Source organism: Papilio polytes, unplaced genomic scaffold, assembly GCF_000836215.1.
Source record: "Papilio polytes unplaced genomic scaffold, Ppol_1.0 DF824269.1, whole genome shotgun sequence".
Taxonomy (NCBI): Eukaryota; Metazoa; Arthropoda; class Insecta; order Lepidoptera; family Papilionidae; genus Papilio; species Papilio polytes.
Window position 1 is genome coordinate 5,101,831 of NW_013524935.1, and position 27,957 is coordinate 5,129,787.

General features: G+C 36.7%; 1 protein-coding gene and 1 pseudogene across 3 annotated transcripts; one reads left to right on the plus strand and one right to left on the minus strand.

The window, feature by feature from the left end:
* Positions 1-220: 220 nt before the first annotated feature.
* On the minus strand, positions 221-27,317 carry LOC106108977 (ataxin-2-like protein). 3 transcript variants are annotated; one of them, XM_013290362.1, is made up of 19 exons: positions 26,759-27,317; positions 20,808-20,961; positions 14,201-14,378; positions 13,355-13,604; positions 12,732-12,906; positions 12,081-12,353; positions 11,501-11,598; positions 11,199-11,274; positions 10,912-11,115; positions 10,007-10,186; positions 8,678-8,794; positions 8,038-8,240; positions 7,457-7,577; positions 6,748-6,846; positions 2,420-2,516; positions 1,636-1,784; positions 1,131-1,358; positions 744-890; positions 221-398 (listed from the first exon to the last, which is right to left on the minus strand). In XM_013290362.1, the coding sequence occupies exons 1-19, from the start codon at positions 26,794-26,796 to the stop codon at positions 321-323; spliced, it is 2,865 nt and encodes a 954-aa protein (XP_013145816.1). In that variant the 5' UTR covers positions 26,797-27,317; the 3' UTR covers positions 221-320. The 3 variants fall into 3 exon arrangements, with proteins under 3 accessions (XP_013145816.1, XP_013145807.1, XP_013145825.1); XM_013290353.1 differs by having other exon boundaries at positions 8,678-8,797; XM_013290371.1 differs by lacking the exons at positions 221-398; positions 744-890; positions 1,131-1,358 and adding an exon at positions 1,421-1,517 and having other exon boundaries at positions 8,678-8,797.
* LOC106108996 lies at positions 3,649-4,789 on the plus strand (annotated as a pseudogene).
* Positions 27,318-27,957: the final 640 nt, after the last annotated feature.

A 27,957-nucleotide genomic window follows, 5' to 3' on the forward strand; every position in this document is an offset into this window, starting at 1 on the left:
GAACATTCGTGATACACCCTCAGTAGGTATCGAATATCTGTAGTCTTATACTAGTATGAAATTTAACTACTTTGAACCGGCAACTTGATTTACAACTGTACAAAGGAAAGTGAACCTTATCACATAGAGTTATACATCATAATGTCTTCACACTTCACTTCTAGACCAGAGTTTAGCTTGGTTGATGTTTTCACCGTAAGGTTACATAGTAGGGGTGGAGGTGGTCTGGGAGGTGTGGGGTGTGCGGAGGCCTAGCACGGCGGGGGGGTGTCTGTGCGCGCGCGGTGTGTGCGGGCGCGCGGCGAGGGCGCAGGCGCAGGTTAGGGGTGCGTGTGTCCGCCCGGGGTGGAGGACCCGCCGCTGGGCTGGTGCGGGGGCGGCATCAGCGCTTGTTGTTGCTAGAACAACATACAAAATATTACTATTCTTACTAATAATTTTAACGCGAAAGTTTAAATGGATGTTTATGAGTTTCCAGCTTAAAATGCTGAACGGATCTCAATGAAATTTAGCATACATGTACAGAACAAACAGTAGGTAAGAACACATAGGATATACTTTTTTTTTTTAATTCCATCAGAGTCGCAAGCTAGTAAATTTATAAGTAGCAGTCGCACCAAAAAAGGACATTTCACTCCATTTCCAATTTGACTCCCCCTTTCCATCCCATCATTTTCTTCTACTACTCGAAACCTAAACCATTTTTACTAGGGTTTATTTCAATGTCAGTGTCAGTGTGTTACCTGTCCCTGCAGCTGGTGGGGGTGGGGGTGGGGCAGCGGGTGGTGCGGCGGCGAGGCGGTGGGCGGCGCGTGGTTGAGGTACGCCACGTGCGGGTGGTGGTGGTGGTGGTGGTGATGCGACCCCGGACCCATCAGAGGGCATAGTACCTGCACACAAGTTAACATAAATAATATTATATTAAAAAGAGAAAGATTTGTATTTTTAAATTTTGTTATGTATTGATAATCATAAACTACTGAGCCGATTTCAAATTTTTTTCACCATTAATGACCTAGAGTTATCAGTAAGTAACATAGGCTATATTTTTTAATTCTAAGTGGATGTAGTCACAAGGAACAGCTAGTTGCTTCAGTTCTTTGTTTTTCTAGTATAAATGAATGTCTCACCATAGGACTGGCCTGAAAGGGCGGCTGCTGGTAGTGGTGGTGGGGGTGGGGGTGTGGGTGCGGCGTGTGCGCGGGCGAGGGCGGCGGGTAGAGCGCGGGGGACGCGGCCGCGGGGGAGGGCGCCTGCGGGGCGTACGCCGCGCCCTCGCCCACGCCGACCCCGCCGCCCACGCCCACGCCGGCCGCCACGCCCACGCCGGGGGCCACTCCGCCCCCGTACATTCTCATCTGAAATTATAACATCACTAGAAGTCTCAGACGACTTCGTCAATGCAAAATTTTTAAAAAATATCCTATAACATTGTCCGCGTATATGAGCTACCTTCACAAAAAGGTCCCGCATAAATCTGGCCAGCCGTTCCGGTGATAACCCGGAACGTACGCGACCTTGCGGACAGACAAACAATAAAATGTTTTTCGTTATCACATATACGAAATATGATTTTTCAATACATATACACTCTTATATATTTATATGTATATTTATTTGTTTGAATATACTGACCATATGTTGGTACTGCAGCGCCGGCTGAGGCTGGTGAGCGGGGTGCGCGGGGTGCGCCGGGTGGGGGTGCGGGTGGGGGTAGGGCACGAAGGGCTGCATGGGCGCCGGCGCCAGCAGCGGCTGCCCAGTCGCCGCGGCCACTTGCACACCTGAATCCACGGTCACAACGTATTACCTTCCTATCACCTCACTATACCTCTCCATTGAGGGTCTACTGCGGATTCACTTCACATATATCTTTGAGTTTCTTCACTTATTCGTTTGCCATAACTTTGGGTATATGTACATAAAGAAGAACAATAATACATGGCAGACTTCGAATCAAGTACTTGAACCACCAATCTATACTATTATAAAAAAAAGCGTAAACACACTACTTTGTTGCCTAAAATGTCAGCAATTACAGCATTTTTGAATAATCCTTTTTTAATAAAAAGCCCTACATTACGCCATTAAACTTAGGGGTAAATACTTTGGATAAAAAACTAAATGTGGAAAAGAGACCATAAGTTGCTGCCAACATCAAGGAAGTAAGATTGCCAAGGTTTGTCATGTCATTTTGACATTTGCTATTGATAATTTGACAAATGTAAACAATAAAATAAAATGTTCAGAATTTCATGCGGATGAAGCCGCAAGGGAACAGCTAGTACTTTAATATTTATAGTTTTAATTTTAAAACTATAATTATTTATGAGTAGTCTATTTGCATATACCACTGTAAATGTAGTAAATAATGTATTAAATTACAAAATACCTTAGAAGACTTAACATATAATGTTACCTTTTCTGAAATTTCTCTGCTGTTGTGCGGGCAAGGGGGCGTGCTGCCCCGCCGCGCCCGCCACCGCCGCCCCGCCCCCCATGGCGGCACCGTATAACTGTCGAATAATACAATACATTATTTCATTTGAAAACTTACCAAATTTAGGTCATATTAAAACAATGGTCACATCAAAATTTGTTATATTTCACACAAAAAAACCTCAATGTAAGTTATTTTACATACAAATATGACAATTTATAGAATAATCTTAACCAAAGGTCTAATTATCTTTAGACGATTTTTATTTATTTTAAAGTTAAAGAACTTTCCCTTTTTTAAATAACGTATCAAATTACTTTCATCAGAATCAACATATCGGTATAATTTAAAAATGACAATTTACTTTAAAAGTTGTAAAAATCTTTTTAACCAGTAATCAAATCCAGTTAATTTCAATAGCAAGATATTATACAAGGTCGCCGCGTATCAGCCGAGGCAAGTGATAACAGCGGGTGATCGATTACGTTAAACATATTAATTATGTGAATAAATTGATAACACCTTGTAAAGTCAAATAAATTCGCCTCCCACTTAACATCGAACATTGTACAGAAATCACTAGAAATTGAACGAAAATTGCTTAGAGAATATTTCGATTTAGACTGACCGGAAATATAAACAGTACACATCTATACTATTATAATAAAGCGTAAACACACTCTTCTTTGTTGTTTAAGATGACTTCAATTACAGCATATATTTGAATATTTTTTTTTTTATAAAATGCCCTACACTTGCGTCAAGCTTTAGGCTATATATTTTAACGCCATTAAACTTAAGGGGTAAATATTTTGGATAAAAACCCTAATGTGGGAAAGAGACCATAAGTTGCTGCCAACATTAAGGAAGCAAGGTTGTCATCATGTCATGTCATTTTGACATTTGCTATTTATAATTTGATAAATGTTAACAATAAAATAAAATTTTCATAATTTCACGCGGATGAAGCCGCACGGGAACGGCTAGTATGTTAATATTTTTACCTTCTTTATTGCAGTAATAATTTCAAGGTCTTAAAGTGGAATGTAGTTAAGAACATTATAATACATTTTGAGGTTATCTGCCATATTTGAATGAATCACAATATAAATCAACAAAACTTTATTATTACTCGAAACTTTAGAATTTACAAAAAATGTTGCGATATTTTTATTAAAATTTTATACTGGGATGTGAAGCCTAAAAAATATTGTTCATTCGAAACCACGAGACAAATATAATAGTTTTATTACAACTAGATAATTAAATCAGTCGTATTCTGATATAATTCCGATTAGGTCGCCAATATACCGCGTAAAATAAACTAATTATTATATTAAAATCTTTATTTTAATTACATAAGTGTTTAGAATTAATATTTTAATTGTTAAGATGTGGTTACTATGGGTATTAATTTCACTGCTTTTTATAAAACTTTTCAATAAACTGACAACCGGTAAATGTTATTCTGACAATATAATGACGGGCAAAGTGGTCATAGTGACTGGCGCCAGTGGTGGATTGGGTTACGAGACAGCACTGGATTTAGCAAGAAGAGGTGCAAAGGTGATCATCGCGTGTCGAGACGACATCAGAGGCAAGAACGCGGTAGCAAAAATAATAAATACAACAAAGAACAAATTCGTTAGACATATTCAACTAGATCTTTCATCTTTGACATCTGTCAGAAAATTCGTCAAAGAATTTATAAACACAGAATCGAAATTAGACGTTTTAATAAACAACGCTGGTGCTATCTGTACGAAAAGGGATAAAACTGAAGATGGGATTATGAGGGATATGCAAGTAAATCATTTCGCTCCATTTCTATTAACAGTTTTGCTTACACCTATATTAAAGAAATCGTCACCGAGTCGTGTCGTTATCGTGTCGTCGGCATTACACAAGTTGGGAGAGGTACCAGAAAACTGGAGTAATACAGAAGGTTACTTCCAGGCGTATGCTAACAGTAAATTATGCAATATTCTATTTAGCAACGAGCTAGCAAGAAGATTGGAAGGTTCTGGTGTAGTGGTGAACAGTCTGAACCCTGGGCAAGTAAACACCTCATTGTATAGAAGTTCCACACTCTTGGAGAAGATGAGAAGCCTCGTGCTGTATACATTCTTTAAGAGTCCAGAAGAAGGAGCACAGACATCTATATATTTAGCAGTTGCAGATGAATGTGATGATATAAGTGGTCGGTATTTCGAAGATTGTAAGGAGAGTTGGACATCTGATAAAGCGAATAATAAGGATTTGGCGGCTAAATTATGGTCGTTGTCGGAAAAATTTGTAAAATTATCTCCAGAAGAGGTTATCTAGAAAAGATTCTACTGCAAGAGAATAAAAGGAATTACAATATCGAAATATGCAATACACAGTTTCTATTTTAATTATCTTTATTAAGTTTTAATAATACTCTAGATATTTACATGTAGTATAACAATAGTAAAAGTACAGTCGTGGAAATCAGCAGTGTTTCACTTTTAGTAAAATTGCCTTGTGTCATTCAACTAGACAAACTCTGCCTTTAACCAATAAGGTATCAGTGAGTTGTGCAAACGGAATAATAAAATTACTATGTACCAAGCAAGCTATTTTTTTCATACATTACAAAAGCGACTGTACATCAAGGCCTAATTTTATTCCTCTTCCCTTTCCATCCTTTTCTTAAGAGGATAGGATGGAAAGGAAAAGAGGTTTTGACGGTGGAGACGCACAGGAAGGGGAAATGTCCTATTTGTGCGTGTCCTTCTCCGTCAATGAAGGGTAGGCAACGCTGCAATTGCGGATGTTTATGGGCAGCGGTCGCTTTCCATTTCGGTGGATTCAGGTGGCCGCTTGCTCGTTTGTCATCTTATATTATTTTTCTGATATTTGCTATTGATAATTTGAAAAAAGTAAGCAATAAAATAAAGTTTTTATAATTTCACGCGGATGAATCCGCACGCGAACAGCTAGTTATGTAATAAACACACTTACCAATAAATGTTCATTAAAATCGATAATTAGGTCAAAGATCAATTAGTGCACTCATTGAATTATAAGATTAGCGAGAAAACTTCACAATATTAGTATGGCTTCACTCTCAATTCAAAAAACATTGTTAATATTAAAAGTAAAAAAAAACGTTCCGTTATATATTTATTCAAAGCACAAACATTTTTGTGTAATCTTGATAAATCAACTGCCGGAATTTAATCGTCATTAATATTCCCTTAGTGTAGAATTTCTCATACTAAAGTGTCCAATTCTGCCACATGTTATCATCATCACCATCCTCCTTATCCTACTCCCGTAGGGTCGGCACAACAGGTTGTTGTCCTCCACAACTATCATACGTCATCTGTCATCACTCCATTCTCGATCATGTCATCTTTGACGCGATCCATCCATCTCTTTCTACGTCTACCTCTACCGGTGTACCACACTCATAACTAACGTTCTTCTTGTAACATCCAATTCTGCCACATGTATGTTTTTTAAAATATTAGTACATTTTGTTAATTTACTAATATTTCTTATAATTGGTTGTAAAATGATTCACGACCGACTACAGCTGTAATAGGTAGCCCCTAAATCTTTATAGTTAAATCATTTCGATTAGAAACCTTCACTTAGGGAGTTTAAATGAGCAAGAAACGCGGAGTCTGTCTGGAGTTAGTATTAGTTATGGGAAATAGCGAGCATGCGCTCACCGCGTCTCGTTCGCGTTTGTCCGGCAGCAGTATGACTGGCGCGTACTGCCGGCACTCGCAACCCATCTCCATCTGTCACCATCCCCCAACCCCCATCCCCCATCATGTTTAAACTTTGTATGGATCAAAAGATCTCAAATCATATTGAAATGAACACAGATTCAATTGAAATCAGTGTTAAAAACAATATTCGTATCGTCTAATTTAAAAGAACTAACCATTAGGTTTTTTTAGAAAATAGATTTGTATTGCTCAAAAACTACTGGGCCGATTTTAAAAATTCTTTCACCATTAGAAAGGTAATTTATCTGTGAGTAACATAGGCTATATTTTTTTAACTCCACAAAAGTGATAATAGTAAAAGTATAATACCATTTACATCTACACCATAAATCTTACTAATATTAGTTTAGATGGATAGAGTTTGTAGTGTAAACGCCTACACGGATTTTATTGAAATTTATCATAGATGTAGAGTGTAGTCTGGAAGAAAACAGGAGAAAGGTAGTAAATAATAGTAAGTGATATCAACTCTATCACAGTTTCTTTGTTGTGTGTGGTGTGTGTGGTGTGTGTGGTGTGTGTGGTGTGTGTGGTGGTACTCACGGGGTGCGGGTGCGGCAGGTAGGCGGGCGGCTGCTGCGCGGCTGCGGCGGCCGCGGCCACCATCGCGTACGCCGGCACCGCCGCCACTTGGTGCGCGAACTGGATACAAATATATAAATTATGTATTAACATGAAATAATATATATGGAATATTAATGTTTTCCATTCTTTCTCAACCTTCTCTAACATTTATTAAGTGATTTGGAATTATTTTAAGATTTTTTTATAACCAGTGCTTTCAATACATGTAATTCTGTAAATTATGGTCCTTCGAGCCGGAATTGTACGAAAGATCAGTACTGCGATAATCTTATTTAAAAGTTGGATCAAATGATAATTAATTATTTAAAAAAAGAGTTGAAAACAGACTCTAACAACCGAATTCTGAAGCTGATCTCAAATATTTAGCATTATAAGTCACATACAATCTATCAGATCTCAAAAATTTAATAAAATTCAATAGTTTAATTACCTTATAATTTATAACGCTATTACGTATTAAAATATTCTAGTATTTGACTGTTGAATTAGTATAAATAATGAATACTATCTCTCTATATACTAACATTATAAAGAAGAAAGATTTACATTTTAATATGTATTGCAATAAATCAAAAACTACTGGACTGATTTAAAAAAAAATACCATTAAAAGGATTTAAATATTTGTAGTTTTTTTTAATTTCAAGAGGTAATATGAAAGTACGTACCATGTGTGGAGGGGGATGCGGGGCGGGCACGTAGCTGACGCCAGCGCCCATGACGCCCACGCCGCCCAGCCCCATGCCCACGCCCACGCCCATGCCCACGGGCGTGCCCGGCGTGTGCGGACTGACAGACAGATAATAACATTTAACAACCTTTAAAAACAAGTGTTAAGAATGAATGTGGATGGCTACAAAGGAAGAAGAAGACCGAAGAAAGTATGTATGGATTGTGTGAAAGAGGATATGCTTAAGAAAGGAGTGGATTCAGATATGACGGCTGCTAGAGATGTATGTAGGAGCAGCACATACTGTGCAGACCCTCCATAAGGGATAAGGGCAAGTGGATGATGATGATGATGTTATCCGACAATTTACAATTTGGTGGGACAGGCCCTAAATCATTTTAAATGTTTTAATTTAAATTTAAATGGATGTTTGTTTTTATGTATCTTAAAACGACGTGAAGAACACAGTCTAGTTACTTGGTTTTCGTGTAAAATCTAGTTTCATTTTTTATTCTACAATTTTCGACTCTAGCTAAGTCTATGCTAAGTGTGTCCCATAGTGATAAATTAAGCAATTACCGGCTGGGGTTGGGTGTGCTGGGGCTGCGCGGGGTGAAGGGCTTGGCGCTGGGGTTGAACTCCTTGGCGTTGGGGTTGAGGGTGGACTTCTTGAGGGTGGCGATGGCGCGGTCCACGCCGGGAGACGCTGATGATGGCGGTGATGATGAAGACGGCGACTGATCCTCGGATACTGGTTCCTCCGGCTTCGGTACTGGTGGAGGCTGTTGAAATATTACAAATTTTAATTATTTATCTACACTGATATAAAAAGAAAGATTTGTATTTTATTATCTTTGTATGTATTTAAATAACTCAAAAACAACTAGACCAATTTCCAAATATCTTTTACTACAAAACTGACTAATATAGAACGGTCGAATTCGCGAGCAACATTTAGTTTTAAATAAAAAAAGATTGCCTTATACCTAGTGATTTTAACCAAACTTATGGAACATATGTCTTATTAATTACATATCTTCCTTCCACTAACAGAAACGGAATAAGGATTCCGATATGTTACGCATGATAAAAGACAAAAAGCCAGCCTAATCCTTACACACATTTAAAAACATCTTATTTATTTATATAAGTAGGTAAAAAAACCACTCAAAACGCGTGAAGTTTGTAAGTGCAGCACCGTCAAGTTCTCCGACAGTACCTTGTGCGTGGCGGGCGGGGTGTGCTGCTTGGGCGGGCGCTCGCGCTTCGGCAGCGGGTCTGAGGGCGCGCCCGCGTTCGCTGACACCTCGGGCGGGCTCGGCGCGGGCGGCGGTAGCTGCTGATGTATAAATTTACAAATATACTTTCTATTGTAATACTCAAGAAACAAGCAGATATAAACCATAAAGACCACATCTACGAAGTAATTATTTATATATTTTATATTATAATAGTATAGATATAGTTTGTCTAAATAAGATTTGTTATTTTAAGATCTTCTCCATAAAGGGTTATTTTAATCGCTATGAGACTCAAGATAGTTGTATACTTAGGAATCTGACAAGCCAGGCATTGTGTTCCCGGAAATGGTGACTCAAAACAATGTTTCCATTATTATCATCCTAAGGTTGTACAGTCAATGCAATCTCTGGTATAACGCCCGGCAAACATCTTGAACAATACATTTAGTTGCGCAGAAGTCGATTTTTGGGTCTTTTTGGCGGGGCAAGGGGGACTGCGCGCGCGCTCTCTTGCTATTGGTTAATCAGTCGACCTTTGCGTCCCGCTTCTTTCCCCATGTTCCGATTACTCCCGAATTTACTTATCTCCAATTTTATTGGCCCAATTTCGCTGTTACTTATTTTCGGTAATAATTGTTTATAATTTTTTCTATTGTTGTTATTCTTGAGTCTCATTTGTTTATTATTGTTAAGTTTTATTTGATTGTTATTGTTTTGACTTTTTGTGTTGAATATGCCACGAAAAAGTAACATTTTTCTAAAAAGACAAGCCAGGAAAATAGTATATGATTATATACATCATATACTATTTTCCTGGCTTGTCTTTTTAGAAAAATGTTACTTTTTCGTGTTGTTTCATGAAACAAGAATCATCTATAGATATTGCACAAGCTGTTTATGCATGTGTCATGTTCTTAAAATTTAAAATTGAATTTTTTCATTCCTAATTAATACAAATACTCAAAATAGGTCAATTATTTTGTCTAAAAGTGTACGTGCGCGAAACTTCCCCCACTACGCCGCTTTTTGTTCAAGAAGTTTGCCGGGCGTTATATTTCACTTTGACAAAAATTACTTTGTACATTGCGACGAGACAAACCCCACCTCCAATAACCAATTAGGCTGCAGTAATTTTTGAAAACAATTTAATAATATAACAAAAATACTCATGAACCATTGTCCCAACCCTTTTAGTACAGACAAATGAAAAAAGCTGCGTTCTATTGATTATTTTTTTACGTCATCTATGTGTAAATATTCCAACGACTAGGTTTAAGTTCATCGCCAGATTCCTTGATTGTACTTACAGGTGGCTGTGGGTTGACAGTCGGCTGGTGCGGCTGGTGTGGCTGGTGCTGCGGGTGTGGCTGGTGCACGTGCTGGGGGTGCTGCGGGTGCTGGGGATGCTGCGGGTGCTGGTGCTGCACCTGGTGCGGCGGCGCACCGGAGGATACCAGCTTGAACTCCTGACCGAACTTGCGGAGCTCCTGGTGATAATATGACGATGAACATGTACTAAATACAACCTTTGACATTTTTGTTACTAAGGGAGACTTTATATAATAGATTCCTATAAACTCAAAGAGCACATCGGAGTTCCCGCCAATTTATTTCCTTTTTTTTTTTATAAAATGAACTACATGGAGATAACACAATTTCTGAAACGAATTTTAAACACTGCACTCTAAGCGCTTGCAATATGACATATGTGAGAATTTTAATGAAAACTGGAGTGGCCTTATTATTAAAGACACACATTTCACTATTATAATATTCGGCATCAAAAAGCCGTAATTGTTAGTTAAAATTACTGCATTAGTATTTACTATTTTTCAAAATGACGCTTATTTTAGATTTTTCGTTTTAATATGCACTAACGAAGTGGTCATTTAACAATTTCTAAGTTATATCCAGTTAGTATTTGAAGCGGGCAGCACTAACCTTAAAATACTGTTGTCTTTAGACCACTCGGATACGTTGCGAATAAACAGATCTCGGAGTCCGCAATTTGATTACATTAACCTAACAATATACACGCTCCAAAAAATAATTTCTTAAGAGAAAAATTCAGGCAAAACTCGAACATCGTTATAGACGTCCGGTCCCTATCTGACAGCTATCAATGTCATTCTTACGTATCGGAATAGCGCGCCATTTTGGCGGGTGTCAGTAGCTCTGAGGGTCTAAATTAATAATTTATTAATATACTCACCTGCACTTCATCTGCACGTCGTTCCCGTGGTTCGCGCATCTCCCTTGAGTCCCTCGGGTCTCTGGGATCTCGTGGGTCTCTGGGGTCCCGTGGATCTCGTGGATCGCGGGGATCCCGTGGGTCCCTCGGATCCCGTGATTCCCGGGGCTCTCTCGGCTCCGGCGGCGCTTGGGTCCGTGCGCGTGGCTCCGAGGGTATTGCATTCTGTTAATGAACAAAGGTTAAAATTTTTAATCATTTCAAACTAAAATACAACATATGTGTTAGACAATAAGACTGAAACTTACATGATGGTGGTGCGAGAAGCCTTGTCTAGTAATAGGAGGTCCTCGGGGGTCACCATTCATTTTGCCGGATTGTGGTCTGTTGGACATATAAATCTATATTATTACATAAAAACATCAATTTTAATTTCAAAGGTGTCATAGCGTCCCAATGTAGGATAGAGGGAAAGCTCAGTCCAGAGGATAACGGTACGTTTCACTGGAAATCTGGGGACCCTCAAAATCGCACCTGAGAGTGCCACCGAGGGGGGTTTTAGTGAGATCCCCCCCCCCGCCGATACAAAAAAAGTGTCATAGGAACTCACTGAGCGTGGTGCGGGAAGGGCGGCGGCGCGTGGTAGCCGCCCGCCTGCGCCGCGTAGCTCTTGTTGCCCGCGCTCAGCCCGCCATTGCTCGCACCGGACTGACATTCACACAATACACTTTACATATAAACACAGGAAAAAATGTAAAACAATATTAAATAGTATTACTTACAATTTTCTTCGTAAAAGATCCTTGCTTTTACTTTTCTTAAATCATAAATGCGAAAGTTTACATGTTTGTTAGAGTTTATAGCCTAAACGGCTAAACGGATATCGATGAAATTTGGTACTCATCTTTGTTTTTTAATTCCACGCGGTCGGAGTCGCGGGCGGAAGCTAAAATTTTATAAGTTTATTGATCTCTTGGATAAAAACGACGACTTTTGACGACAGCCAAATAAAGACATTTTGTAGACTAGCTTTTGCACGCGACTCTGTCCGCGCAGACTATGTTCTACATACATCTATGCCTAATTTTATCTTTGTCCATCCATTATGGCGTTTTGGACTTATATAGTAACAAACACGTCCATTCAAATGGTTTAACACAGACATAATAATATTAGTTAGTTATACATACCGGTGAATCATCCAGCCGTCTGTCAGAGGGGGGCGTGAGGTGGTGCCGCGGGGGGCGGTGCTCCTTGTCCTTGGGCGGGGCGTGCGGGGCGTGTGCGGGATGTGGGGCGTGCGCGACGTGCTGGGCGTGCGCGGGGTGCGCGTGTGGCGCGTGGGGCCCGTGCGGGGCGTGCGCGGGGTGCTGCGGGTGCGCGGGGTGCGGGAAGTTGCCCGGCTTGCCGCTGCCCGGCGAGCCGCCGCCGTTGCCCGACACTGGTTTCACTAATTTACCACCCTGAACAGAAAACAATTTTTCTTATAAGATTTTCAAATACAAATGTTTTAAGGACTTTTCAAATTATACTAATATGATGTTTGTTAGAGTTTGTAGCCTAAACTGCTAACGGATTTAGATAAAATTTATCATAAATGTAGTGGATATTCTAGAAGAGCACATGGGCTACTTTTAATTTTTTTTTATAATTCTAAGCAAACAAATTCGCGGACGACAGCTAGTAACGTCATGACTTCTCTAACACGTTCCTATTTTTGCAGTCATATGTTTGCAGACATAAAAACCTTTAAAATTGTCTTTTAGTATAAGAAATCTTAACTGTGGGCGTTATTTATCGTCTGTATTACTGATGTACATGTAACTGGTTTAGTACGTTACCTGCAAATGTTTTCGTTTGTTTGGTATAACATATTTGCCGGGCGCGCCGTCCTGCGGCCGCACGACTGCCGCAAAGCGCTCCTCCTCATCTCCATTCTCCAGTTCAATACGGGCCTTGTACGAGGGCGCACTTTCGATCTCGGCTGCTATCTCTTCCGCCTTAGCCTCGGCGTCTCTGAACACAAAGATGTCTTTAAATAACGATAAATTTCGCAAATATGATGTTGCTGACTGAAATTCAGATTTAAAAAGCTTTATGTAAGTAGTAACGCGTACGAAGTTTTCCTGCAACGTTCGCTGCTAATTATTAGAAATAGAGTTTTTCCAATTTTTTTTTTACATTAAGTTGAAACAATTACTAAATGTTAAGTAAGATATACTACAATACATTAGTGAAAACTATTTAGAAATTGATTAATCCGTTTCCGAGATTAGCTCGCACAAACACACAGACAAACCGACAACGAGAAATTCTTCTAAAAATTATTGAGTACCTTTAATTTAGACCAGACATTTTTTATTACCTATATCAATTCCTTACTCATAGTATATATACTATATAATAAATAACGTATTGGGTGCAGTACTCAAAATAGGGTTGTCATCGATAAATTTTTATATACCTGTAATCCTGGGTGTCCTTCCTCTGCAGCGGCAGCGTATACCCTGCTAGGGAGTGGTCGTAGGTACTATGAACGCCGTACACCTCCTCGTTTTTACGGAACATATCGTTAGCGTCCCAGCCGTTAGCGCGGTGGTCCAACTCGAGCTCGTCGAGGCGCGCGTCACCATTCAAAGATGGCGCGTCCCCACCCTCGCCGTCACAACCGTCCCACGGCTCTAAGTGACGTTCTTCTGCTGTACGGCCGTTGCCTGTACAACACGACAAATATAAAGAACATTAGTACCGTGCTCTAGAATTGAAGCAACACTAGATTGTCGGCATAAACGTCACGTCCCTAGCTGACAGCTGTCAATGTCATGAGAAGGATTGGAATATTCGCGCGTATTCCTGGCGGGATCGCTTGTTCAGTGTGTAAATTAATATCGCTTACAATTACATTAATTGTTAAAAAATAATAAAATAATAAAGCATAAAAACATACTAGTTAATTATTTAGGATGTGAAATCACAGCATATTTTTAAAGAATTATTTCTTTAATAAAAAGACCTACACTTACGACATGCTTTAGGATATATAATTTATGCGAGAAAGAGACAAAACCACCAATAGCAGCAAAGAAGCAACATAGGCATGGCAATGGTAATTGTTAACCAATGGCAAAAGCCTTCGTTGTCATTTATGCATTTGAATTTTGACATTTGCAATTTAAAGTTTTACAAACTGTTAACAACAAAATAAGATTATTATATTAAGCGGATGAAGCCGCACGGGAACAGCTAGTTATTAATATTTAAGATATACAAATTAGTTTCCTGCCATAACAGATTTCGTCACAATACTGACCATTAAACTTGCTAATGGCCGTATCAGTCTGGAACACATCATGCGTGGCGTACTCCAAGTCAGAGTCCTTCGCGCGAATAGACACCACGTCTTGAGGCTTGAAGATCAACTTCTCCACCACAGAGTCCACAGCGACCACGCCTTCTTGATCCACGCGGTGAGCTACTTCTAGCACCACCTGCCAACAAAGTAAAATATTAACCAACATTTTCACTACACATTAAAATTTTAAAGCGTATCTTTTAAAATTGAGTAGCCTATGTGTTCTTCCAGACTATGCCCTACATCTATACCAAATTTCATCGACATCCGTTCTGCTGTTAAGGCTACAAACTCTAACAAACATCCATCCATCTAAGTAGAATCTAGTAAGAAGTATGACTTTAAACTACGTCGTTATTTAAGGTATTTGAATCTTCCGCTCCTTGACATTACATGGCAACCTTGTCCGGGCCTTACGTGCGAGCATCATATCGGATTAGGGATGTCGAGGTCAACAGACTGCGCTATACACTATCATCATTATGTACAAAATATCCACGTATATAACCAACAGGATGACATATTTAATATCTAGCTATTGCTTTAACAACAGAGTTAAATTCATAAAACTATTTAGGGCCTGTCCCACCACTGGATAGAGACTTAGATAGCTTAAAAATGACGTCACTGTTATAAGAAAACAAGGCCTTAGTATCACAAATATTAGGTGAAGAGTTATTATTTCTATCTCACGGGAATCTTAGATTTTGCCGAAGACTTTACTGTATCCCAATTGTCGCGTTTCAGAGTATTTTAACGTTCTAATTTATTTACATTGATAACAAAGTATACAAACAGTTCTTTGTCAGTTATAAATGATGGATAATGACAGGAAGGAAATGATAACATAATAGATAAATTAGGTATACTTTTTTACGCATTATTACCAGTTAAATTATAACAGTTTATAACCTAAACAAGGGGTGGCAAAAAATACGATATTGTTGGCGATGCAATTAGCCTTTTTGTTATATCTTTACTTTTTATATTTTTTTAAAATTAGAATTTATAATTTTTTAATTTATCCTTTTTGTAAATAATTTGTCAGTCTTCAATAAATTCTCATAATGTTTGCTAGGCTTTTTTGTTTATAATTTTCCCTTTGTACATAAATTTTATCTATATTCATTTTAAGTTTTTAATTTGATTGTATTTCCCTTGATTTCTTCGCGCGCTCCTCCTTCCTGTTCTTCGTCCTTTTGGGCAAGTTAGTGATCAGAGCGAAGGCAAGACCACTCGCCTGGTATACTAACGATCAAAGGTTCCCTACTATTCACTCAAAGAATTTCAGACCCTAACACCTTATCGTTAAAGTATACATTACTTCAAGTTGCGAGAGCATTGTAGTACTCCTTATGGCAATTTATCAAAATTGTGTACGATATTTCATATTTCGTAAACACAGGGGGCCATTGTTTAGGCTGCGGATAAGTTTTTTTCATATAGGTTGCTTTTAAGTTTGAAGTTTAAAGGTGAAGTGACGAATGAATCGATAAACACTCAAAATGAATGTAATGATCACCACTTCATAAGTAAGCCAAGTGTAAATCGTTAGGGTTAAAAAAGAATTCGTTTTAAAAGTGAACCGCTAGTAACTGCAAATCTACACTTAGTGCCTCCCTAAATGTAGAACGAATGCGTCATTAATAGCAGGGAGAGAGTAGTACAGACAACAAAGATTACATGCAGTACGCGGACTACGTCACAGTATCGACCAGCACTGCAACCGCCACGCCCATATCACGTAACTGACAATACGCTCAATACATTCATAAACACAATCAATCAGTGCAATATTATAAATGCGAAAGTTTAGATGGATGGAAGTGTGTTAAAGTTTGTAGCCTAAACTACTGAACGGATTTCGATTTTTGGTATAAACGTAGAGGATAGTTTGGAAGACCATAGGCTACTCATTTTTTTTTTATTCCACGCGGACGATAGCTGGTCATAACATAATGACCGTAACAGAGTAGGCAGATAGATGCAACTTTAAGACGCATTGATCTTATCAAGTCTAGTTGAGTTGTTATTTTTGAGGGTAGTCATAAATTAAATTGTACACATTCGGACGTGTTATTCTTCTGCGACGGTAAATTATTTAAATACACCAGGGTCGGACATCGACACTACCATCTACATATCACCTTTCTAGGAAGTGTAACAGCGACACAGTGCAATTTAAGCTCTATTGTCGTTGAAATAAAGACGATTACAGATTGAATAACAAATAAAACGAGATGTTTTGCATGCTCAGATATTGTTTAGGTGTTGAGTAACTAAACGCAAGAATGTAAGCATATTGTTGCTTATATAAAAACAAAAACAACATGAATAAAACTTATGGTAAAAAACGTATGCTGAATAGAGCCACAGATGATTTTTTTTGGGCGTTTATTTGGCGTATTTCGCTTACTGATTTTATTTGCACAAATTATTCGTTACATTAAAATCGCTTAAACCTGGAAAAACCTTTTCTTCCACTTCGATAACTAGCGCCAACTATCGGTAGGAAGAACTAGAAGTTTATCAGACAAAGGTTGAAGATCACCAGGTCGCTGGCACTTTCGTTTCCGAAACAATCCGAGATAAGTCCATTCATGATTTTTAAAACGTTTTATTTGTAAAACAATTGACCCGGAAAATATTCAAAACTAGCTTACGCCCGTAACTCCGTTTGTTTAGAATTAAAAAACAACTGAGTAGCCTATGTGTTCCAGACTATCATATACGTCTATGCCAAATTTCATCGAAATCCGTTCAGACGTTTAGGCTACAAACTCTAGCAAACATCCATCTATCCATCTAAACTTTCGCATTTATAATATTAGTTAGAAGTTAGATAAGTATAAAATATGATGTATACTTAATATCGTGAGCATTATTTTAGGCCACATTTCATCAGCTCACTATACATTCCCCTGAGGGGCTCGGAACCTATACCGGAAGTTACTAACATCTACATTTTTAAAAATAGAACACGTATCTACCGCTGTCATAATCTTTGTTCTCTTATTTTCGTTTGTACATAAATTATTTAACATGTTCAAGAGTGTAGAGGGTCTAGTTCTGTTGTTTTAGCAGATTTTGTAAAGGCCATTGTTACAATAAATATGCCGTAGCTCAAGTAAGAAATTACAAGTCAAGGTAATATAATTGTTAAATGCTTTTGGATTAAGACTTCAGTCTTACCGTTTTACCGTGAATTTTTAAAGTTTTATACACAGATCTGCTAAAGTCTAGATACTTATTTATACTTTCACAGGAGATCGCGATCGCATAATTCCAAACATATGTTGTATAATATTATTCATATTAAAAGCTAGTGCGGATGATGACAATTGGGCAAGTACTATCTGCTCTTGCAGTTAAAGTGTCAGTAATCGTCCCTTAGTGAAGATTCAGTACTAAAAGCTATTGTATAAAGTATTTCAACATAATATTAATTTTAGTTGTCAAAGCATAGCATAAAGTACCGTGTAATTTAATATAGCAATATTGACGAAAATTCTAGTCTAGAAATTTCTATATTATGAAACAAAATTGTATTATAAAGGACACGGTTACGAGGGATGCAATCACCGTACGTCGAGTTTAAAATCTTTACTTCAACAGAAGCTTTTGTTGAAGACGAGTTTTACAAAACTGAATTAAACCACTATAAAGATATAAATTCTCTAATAAATTAAAAAAACCTGTACAATTTTCAGCGCTTACGTAAACGTGCATTAAATATATAATAAAATAGTGGTTTTATAATATTAAAAGTACACAAAGACAATGCCTAAAATTATGAACGTAAATTTTAACCCGAATAAAGAGATTTTGACCCGTAATCACGCCTTAAAATGACATAAAAACTTACATTTAATCTTTAATTTGTAGACCTATTTCCCTTAATAAAAAAAAGAAACCCTAACGCCCCTGACCTATAAGCCGTAGAGTACAAATTCTCACTCCCCTTGTTTTACATACATAACCGTTTACAATTATAATAGGACAGTAACGCTTTAACTAGCTACCAAACAAATGAGTAAATCTAACCAAGGACATAACCTTAAACTTAAGAAGGTTGAATAACGCTTGAATTGTCACGTCGGGCAAAAGAGCGACCTTGTTACTCACGTGCCAATTCAACATACGGGGTGTTATGTGCTCACCTTTTCATATTCCTCTGCATCCATTCCATATCTATAACCTTTTATTACAGATCTGCTTATGAAGAAAACGGGTTGTTGAAACAACATTATTTGTCCATCCATTGTGCACATAACACTTTTAAACGTCTCTGATATCAAGCACAAAGCACATTTAGCACAAAATGGTGCCTAGTGTTCAACTGGAGCTTTACAGAATTCTGCAGGCACTGTAACAGGGATTGATTCGCAGGTCCCTGGTGGGGGCTGCGCGGGACGGGGGTCAGGGGGCGGGGAGGTGTAGGGGGGAGGTGAAAAGGAGCGCAGCCGGTGCGTGTATCGATCCGACCCAGTTTGCAGCGCGCCCGGGGCCGGCGGGGCGCGGCGGCGCGGCGGGGGACGATGCACTTCACCAGCCCCGGCCGCGGCCGGCCATCGTCTATTACGTCCCTGTCCTATATCCGTACCTAATTTACACATACTATCTGTCCTTTATAAACTGTATCTGATCTAGCCTACAATAGGTTATCAAAGATTTAAATAAATCAGACTGGACAATAGGCGTGTCAAATTAGATTAACAGTTAACAAGTCTGGATTACAGTTTTATTCGCGTTGTCCCGTCTATTGATATGTTAAACGTCTTTATAAACTCGTCTAGATCTGGTCGGGTATGCACTATGACGATTTCATAATAAACTGAAGCTGACATGGGCAGCCCCAACCCCCTACAAATATTCGATAAATTTAAATAAAAAAGAATTAACTTCGAATTATACCATTTTAGTGGTAACCATTTAGACCTAGATTACAGGCGAAATCTAGTCTAATCTAAATCGATTTCTTAGATGTTTTTTAGAATTGCGAAACCCTTGTTCGTGTGATTGACGTCTGCGATGGTTCAGCGACCGCGCCAAACCTAAGGTCGTCAGTTCGGCGACACCGAGAATAATATTCTGTCTGCAAAAACTTGAGTATAGCAAAGGGTGTTACAGACGGCTTTAGAATCACACGTCAGGGTTAGCGATCTTTTAACTTAGAATGGAACTGTCTGAGTCAATATTTAGGTATATTTTTTATAGTCCAATTAACAATTACGTCATAGAAATAAATACTGTACTTGCCACTTTTTTGGTGTAAATTTAGTACCAGAAAACTACACTAAAATACTTAAGTAATGATTAAACGACTCTTGAGTTGTACTTAAGACAGATTATAAATCGAAATTATGATTCAAGGTATCTGCAGGCATAAGTCGATGGATTCCTAACGTTTTCTTTTGTATATAACTGATTATAATTTAAATTGATAGTGTTTAATTGCAACATTGCACTGCAACTTGAAGGACGCCGTTCCATACTCAAGTTTAGGGTGTAATTAAAACTTGGTCTCAGATTCATAGCCTGAATCCAACAAGTTAGAAATACCCAGAGTAGAAGTCCAAATAGATCTTTTACATTTTATTCTTACTAATATCATAAAAGCGTCGATGGCTCAGTGGTTTGAACACTTGACTTGTAATCTTGTAATCTACTGACAGATCTTGGGTTCGATCCCGCTGTACCAATGTGATTTTCGATTTTTCGAATTTTCATATATACATAATTTACCCTACGTTCTTACGGTGAAGGAAAACATCGTGATGCCTGCACATATCGGCGAAGAAATTCAAAGATATGTGTGAAGTCAACCAACCCGCAGTGCAGCATGGTTGACTATGGCCTAGTCACCTCTCATTAAGGTAGGTTACGAGCCCCTCGGTGGGGACATATAGTGAGCTGGTGATGATGAATCATAAATGCGAAAATTTAGATGGATGAATGTTTATGAAAGTTTGTTGCTTAAACTGCTGAACGGATCTCGATAAAATTTGATATCCATTTAGGAGATAGTCTGAAAGAACACATATGCTATTTCCTTTAGTTTTTTATTCCTTTCGGACGGAGTCGCGGGCGAAAGTTAATAACACATAAAACTGATAGTTTTTGAAACACACTATACCTATCGTTATACATTCTTTTGATACTGCAGACATTACTCTTAAATGTTATTAAAAACAAACCGGGTATTCCCCGAATATAAACAGGTTATTCCAGTATATACGGACATAAACAACTTTACATTGACACTGGGAAGTAAATTGTTCCTTACATCTTAAAGATTAATTGAAAATAAAAACAATATTATAGCTATATAGGAAAATAATGCGTATTTCTTAGTAAAGAAATATAAAAGACCATGTTTTCTGAGTATTAAACACGGATCACCGGTGCTTGCCGCACTTAGCTTGACATAACACTAAAATACATAAAAAACATGTAAAAATAAGCATTTCCTTCCTCCTTTTCCGTTCTTCTGTTGTCTTACTAAAATCGATTCCATATAAAACCAGATATCTTTAATATTACGCAATAAAATAGTGCAACTGACCTCAAACTGGGCGCTGAACGTTTTAAAAACGCCCTCCCAGAGGCTGCCCGACTGGGTGAGCACCTGCACGATGTCCCCCACGTGGGAGGTGGCTGCGTGCATAAAGTGCGCGTTGCTATACACGCCTTCCGCCACCACGCGGCCCCGAGGCGACCTGTTCACAAACAAAACCATCAACATCGCATTTAGCAAAACTACGCTGACCGTAAGTATCGGCATAAGTTACAATCGACATAGTTACCTTACATCTTTATATTATTAAAAAAAAAAAACCCTACGAACCCGAGGAGACATGACAATAAGTTATTTTTAGTTCTTTTGAATAAAACAAATTAAATGTGACGAAACATTGCCTTAGATATTCAGAGGTCTAATTCCTCTTCCACCCTTATCGTGCAAGGATAGGAAGGGGAATTAGTTTTGGCAGGGTATAGGACATATATGTGGCACAAACATCCTCTTTCTTGCGTCCCTCCTTTTAATCAATAGTAATCTGTGAATGCGGATGTGTACGGCCAGAGTCGCTTCGCTATTTTGGCGAATTTTAGTGGCCAGTTCTTCATTTACCTTGTACTATAAAAAATTTTTAAACGCATAAGCGTCATTTACCTACACTGAAATAAAGTTAAGGATAATAAATTCGGAGAATACCTACAACCAAGTCAACAATTTCATATTTTTTTGGAATAATGCTCTTCTAGAATAAAGTTTTAAAATGTGATTATAATTCGCATAGCAAAAATCAATAGATTAATTATGTAAGTTAAAGTAAAACGCAACTTAGCAAATGTTACTTATCACATCTTGATGTGATTTTTCTAAATCTACTCGGATGTGGTAAAATAGGCGCCCAGCGGATTTTTTTTTTCTTCAATAAAACCCGAGTAAAACATTGGAGTAAATAAAGAAAAAAATTTGTTTATCAAATTAAAATTGGGTATTATATTAATAAATTTTAAAGGAAAACTCTTCATAATAAAAAAAAAACAATATTCATTACACATTTTTGTATTTTAGTTGACTCAATTTAATTTAATTCCATCATATGTTTCATCCTTAACCACTAAATATGTTAAAAAAATTTAATTCAGTTTCTGAAGTTTTTTTTTTTTGTTAAATAATAAATTGTTTATTACTTAAAAACATAAATTTTTACAATTAGGTATCCGTTGCTGGGACATTCTTGTAAGTAAAATAATTACTTGTGACAGAATGTCCCGTTCTTCCATAGCATACACTACATTTTTATATCTAATAATTTTACTTATATTCTAAGAATTTTTATATTTTGTTCGTGTGTTTCTTTGTTGCATTTTGTATGTGTGTGTGTATGTGTGTGTGTATTTAAAGACTGTGGGTGTGTGTGTGTTAGGGTTAAATTTGATTAAAACATAATCATCAAAAGATCAATTTTTAGATTTTATTAGATTACTTTAATAACTAATTCATTATGTTTGAACAAATTCAAGCAACATTTTCACATTGTTTGGTTTCCTATTGTTTTATTAAGATCTTTACAAAACTTTTTTACTTATGCATTTTTTTTCAAACCGGATACCTTAATAGAAAACAATCAATCTCCATCCACACCATAGAGTAAGCAATAAGAATATATTTGGTGAGTCTATTGAAATATATCCAACAAGATAATCTAAAATTCAAATTTTGGTCTAAATTCTTTAATTTCTAAATTTATACTCTTGCATGTTGCAAGTCTAGCTTTCAAAGAAAGGAATGCCTGATTTTATTCAATCAATACCATAATATAAAATGAAATTATTAGAATTTATATTCATAACTAGAACTTTCCGCGACTTCGTCCAAGTGGTATTAGAAAACATATGAACTATATAAATAACAAAAAGCTACGTATCCCTGAGGATCCTGACGTTTCTTGGGGATAAACCTTATCCCATGTGTACTCCAGACTTTGTTTTATATCTGTGCCAAATTTCAATAAAATATGTTGAACCATTGCAGAACGATTGAGTAAACATTAAATAACTAAATTAATGAATCCCACGGGAACCATACTATTTCCGAGATAAAAAGTAGCCTATGTGTTCATTCAGGCTATGCTCTAAACCTGTAACAAATTATATGGAGATCTATTCAGCCGTTTAGGCTACAAACGCTAACAAACATCCATCCATCCATCGTAACTTTCGCATTTATAATATTTATATGATTAAATTACAGTTGTAACATTTGGTAATAAAAGAAAATAAACAAACCACAAACATGCTGCGAAAACAAATTATTCTCTTTATTCCATACTTATCACCAAGCAACTGTTTTTAAGCAATATTTACAGCCAATATTTATTCAATAATTAGCAAGTATAATATTTACTTAACAAGGACTAAAGTCCATATTTTACACAGACTAAACATATTATTTAAAAATCCTGCAAAAAACAATTACAACATAACAAATTCATCATTTGTTATTCTACTGAACTTCTTTAACTAAACAAGTAACAACCCCCTTAGACAAAGTAACATTCAATCTTACTAATATTATAAATGCAAAAGTTTTAATAGATGTTTGTTAGAGTCTGTAGCCTAAACGGTTGAACGGATTTTGATCAAATTGGGCATAGACATAGAGGATAATCTGAAAAAACACAGGCTACTCACTTTTGTTTTTTTATTCCACGAAGACGGTGTCGCGGGCGAAAGCTAGTAATCAATATTCATAATCGAAAAGTTAAAAATGTATGGAACTGACAATAACTTTTGAAGTCATAGTAGCACTATTCCAGTCACTTTTTCTAGGCGATGTTTAGACGAAACTGTATGAGTATTGACAAAATTAACTGTCAGTTGCATTGTACTGTTAAAGTAGTGCCTACAAACAATTTTAACTCAACTGTTCAGTTAAAACTGAAGTAGGCATATGTAGGGTTTTACTATTATTCAATACAATATGTGAAATAACTAATATAAACGAAGCTCTTTAATGACCAATGATCAATTTTAACTATGACTTGATATTATGAACTTTGAGTTATCAAGGTTCTACCATATAATAAATGCTTGTAAAGTTAAATTTTTTATTTTCAATGCACAACTTACGCTATCATTAAACCTACTGATAAGGATTACAACATAGCTACTGACAGTATATTTGTATACTTAGTTTAGATAAGGAGATTCAAAATTTAACATGAGACATCACAATTGAGTTTTCATTGCAAAATATTGATCTCTTTACAAACCTACACAAACTAAAAACATTTTGAATTTTAGTCTTCGCAATTGAATCCTAGTAATCATCTCCCCTGCCTTATCCTCCTCCAGTAGGGTCGGCGCACCTGGTTTTCGTCCTCCAAATAACTCTCATCATCCGTCATCTCAGTCATCACTACCTTCTTGATCATGTCACCTTTCACGCAGTCCATCCATCTCTTTCTAGCTCTACCTCTACCGGTGTACCCCTCCATATTCATAACTAACACCCGTCTTGTTACATGCGATTCATCCCTTCTCATAACATGCCCATACCACTCTAACCTTTTATTCCTTATTTTCTCAACCACTGGGGCTACTCTCAAACTTCCTCTAATATACTCATTTCGTATCTTATCCAATTGTGTTACCCCACACCTCTTAACATTCACATTTCCGCCACATGTAATCTCCTTTCATCCGAATTTAAATCCTACTAATAAGAAATTACTCCCTTATAATACAAAAAGAAAAGTATGCTATAGCACTACTGGGTCAGCATTGCGGTGTAACTCTGCTTAACACCTTGGGTTAGTAGCTTGAGTGTTAATGATGAAAAATATTTCTTTTATATTTCAATAGATTCAAGTGTTAAATATTATAATCTGTCAGTATATTTGAAGTCTTCAATAGCTATTTCAAAAATGTGGTTTCTGCAATTATATGCATAGCTTAAGACTTTCACTTTAGTCTCTTAAGCATTTTTGGTTATCGGTCTTATAACTTTCATTCTATGTTGTCAAATAGAATCATTTTAAATGATTCATTCATATCAAGATCGGGGTATGTTAAGATTATCTACCATATATCTTTAATTACTTATTTTTACATATAATATATTTTACATGATTTTTATATAAAAAAATAGAACACCACCCGCTGCGGCATCCCATGACACAAGCAACCAGTGGTCAGGGCTGCAGAGACAGAAACCTCCTCACTATGCATATCTACATACTGATCTATCTATGTACTGATTATCTACATTATTATTCCATCAAGATGATAAAGGTACTTTGGGAATAAATCTTGTACAAAGTCAAAACTTCCATACAAAAACCATTTATAAATATGAAATTAGACTGTCTGGATGTAATGTTGAAAAAATATGTCACTAACATATTGTATTGCTAACAACAAAAATACAATTTTGAAATTATATCCACCTGCACACAAGACTACACTCCTTGTAGGCAATCCAGGTTAGCTGGACTATTGATGGAAAGATAGCCAATGGTTGCAAGAATATTATAGACTACTTAATTTTTTTTTTAAATCCTGCATTTACCAAGTCGCAGGTGAGTGCTAAATTTACACCTAAAAATATGAGAACATTCTGAGTTTAGCTTGATTTGTATTTTTTTAAATATTAAACAAACTGGAAAAAGAAACTCATTGCCTACTGAGTACACAATTTCAAGTCTCTTTGTTTACATATTTTTCAATAGAAATGAAAAACAATTGTAAGTTTTCAATCAGCATTTAATAAAGTTTCCTTTATCATGGATTCCATAAAAAGTTCTTTGTAACAAAACATTTCATCTTTTTTAAATGGTTTTGTATTTACCCTCTTTCATATAATAATTTGTAAAACTTATGATTGAAAGAGTTAAATTGCTACTAGTTGCTAATTTTTAATGTAATTGAACATTACCACTTTTTTAACATTATAATTACAATTTTCTACCATTGGGTTTTAAACTCATGAAACAAACAAATCTCACTAATTGTTTATTAAATACTAGCTTTCACCAGCAACTCCATACACATGGAATTAAAAAAAAACAATAGTGAGTAGCTTATGTGTTCTTCCAGACTATCCTCTACATCTATACCAAATTTCATCCAAATCCATTCAGCCATTTAGGCTACAAACTAACAAACATCAATCCATCCATCTAAACTTTCACATTTATAATGTATGATTAGTATTCTATCTATGAAAATTTTATGCTTAACAATGATTAATGGTTTATTTTACTGATCCTGTTATGTAACAATGCAAGTTATTGTCTACTTACAAAAGTAATTAAAATATGAACTACAACCACAGCTGTTGAATTTATTACAATATCAAGAGAGCTATTAAACAAAGTAAAAATTGTTACATGACTTTTTAAATGTATTTTCATCAATATATTATGATGGCCAATATTTAGTACAAATATGGTACTAAAATGACAAAACTTTACCAATAGAAGTGAAAATTTGAGAAAGCTCTGGAATGTTGCCAAAAATAATTAAAACACATGCTTTACATTGGAGAGATAAAAGCCAAATTGATGCTGACATTCCCAGATTTTAACACTGCCAGTTACTGTCCACAAGTAACATTATTGATTTGTTACTAGTATTGAATGAATGTCATAGAGTGCTGAAATATGCATTTTAGTTGAAATGCGATCAATACAGCCGCTAAGATCAGCTGATCACAAGCGGCTATTCTAATAGTCGTAAGCCGCAAGAAAAGTAGGGCAAACATCTAAAGGCGGCCGCGGTCGCAGCTATCCCAACGTCTTCCGACGGCGGCGTGTCCCGCGCCTAACACTACGTATACAATCGACACATTTGTTTACACTCTTTATAATACACTAAGCTCACACAACTAAAATCTGTCAATTTGACAACGGGGACGGCGAGTATTCGCAAAGCCATCGACGTCCAGTTCGAATAACAAAGACATGTCACACCGATACTGAAAGTTAACTAAACTGTCCTTACCTCGGCGGCCCTTGGCGATTTTTGCGCTTGTTGTTCATATCTCCTTCGCCCGACTGCCCCGGCGGGTAGGCACCTTCTCGTCTGCGCGTAGGGACCGGAATTTTGGCTAATTATCACTTCTTTCTTTTACAACACAGTCCTTTCAACTTTCGCGGATGCACTAAACTGCAGTTGAAATTAAGAGTTAACACTCGAAATGCGACAACAGGGATACATCGAATTCACTAAAGTTGTTTGACATTTGCCAACAAATATAAATTAAAATATATTTGAATACAAAATCGCAGTTCGATTTATTCTCGGGGTCTAATCCCAAAAAATAAACGGGTTGGCAGATTTCTCGTGCCTGCAATCAGCGCAGGAATACAACATGGCGCTGTGACGTTTCCATCAAAAGAATTGCAAAAATTGCAACACGGTCATAAAAACTTTATACGTATAGGTAACAAATAATTAAATAAGTTACATTAATTTTGCGTTATTTTGAAAGTTACAATTTTTTCACCGTAAACTCCAATCTCATAAAAGGTTGGTGTTTGATCGACTTCCACTTGCTAACTTACAATATGGCGGAAAAGTTCTTGACTTATGAAATTGCCATCCTAAAAAAGTCTTTGTTGTTCTTTTGTGAAGTTTTTATTTCAGAAATACTCAGAAAAATTTAATTATAATTGATATTCTTACTATTCTTCTATGTATGTAAAAACCATGTACCACATATTCATCGGTGTGGAATTAATACAGCCTTAAAAGATTAGGACTAACTAACCGAAAGGAAATATTCATTGATATGTATTTGAATTGATAAATAATAACTGTATAGATTTAATTATTTAACTATCAAACTGTATTTTTCGTGTCCAACTCTATCTTGGGGATATTCATAAAACAAGTGCAATTGTTACAAAAATGCACTTCTGTTCACAAACAACTATGTAACAAAAAGATATCCGTAATTAAAGTTGAGAATTGATAATTTTTATCATTACTTCTCTCGTACCTATAGATATTTTAACAATGAAATTCTAAAAATTATTTTTCTATTTATATCCTTTTTGGTCTCCATTTTGTTCTAATGTTACTGTTAAAAAGAAGAAGAAAAAACTTATTTGGCTATGGTATTATTTATGGTTTGACAGGAAACCCTTATCGCGCGCGCGCGAAATTCGTTTATCGATAAGCTCTGACAAAACGCAAGC

Coding starts and splice junctions, on each gene's coding strand:
- LOC106108977 (XM_013290353.1), bottom strand. CDS start 26,796: ATGAACAACAAGCGCAAAAATCGCCAAGGGCCGCCGAG. Junction 7,578..8,037: donor AGCACACCCAACCCCAGCCG/GTAATTGCTTAA, acceptor TCTGTCTGTCAG/TCCGCACACGCCGGGCACGC. Junction 399..743: donor CCCACCAGCTGCAGGGACAG/GTAACACACTGA, acceptor ATGTTGTTCTAG/CAACAACAAGCGCTGATGCC.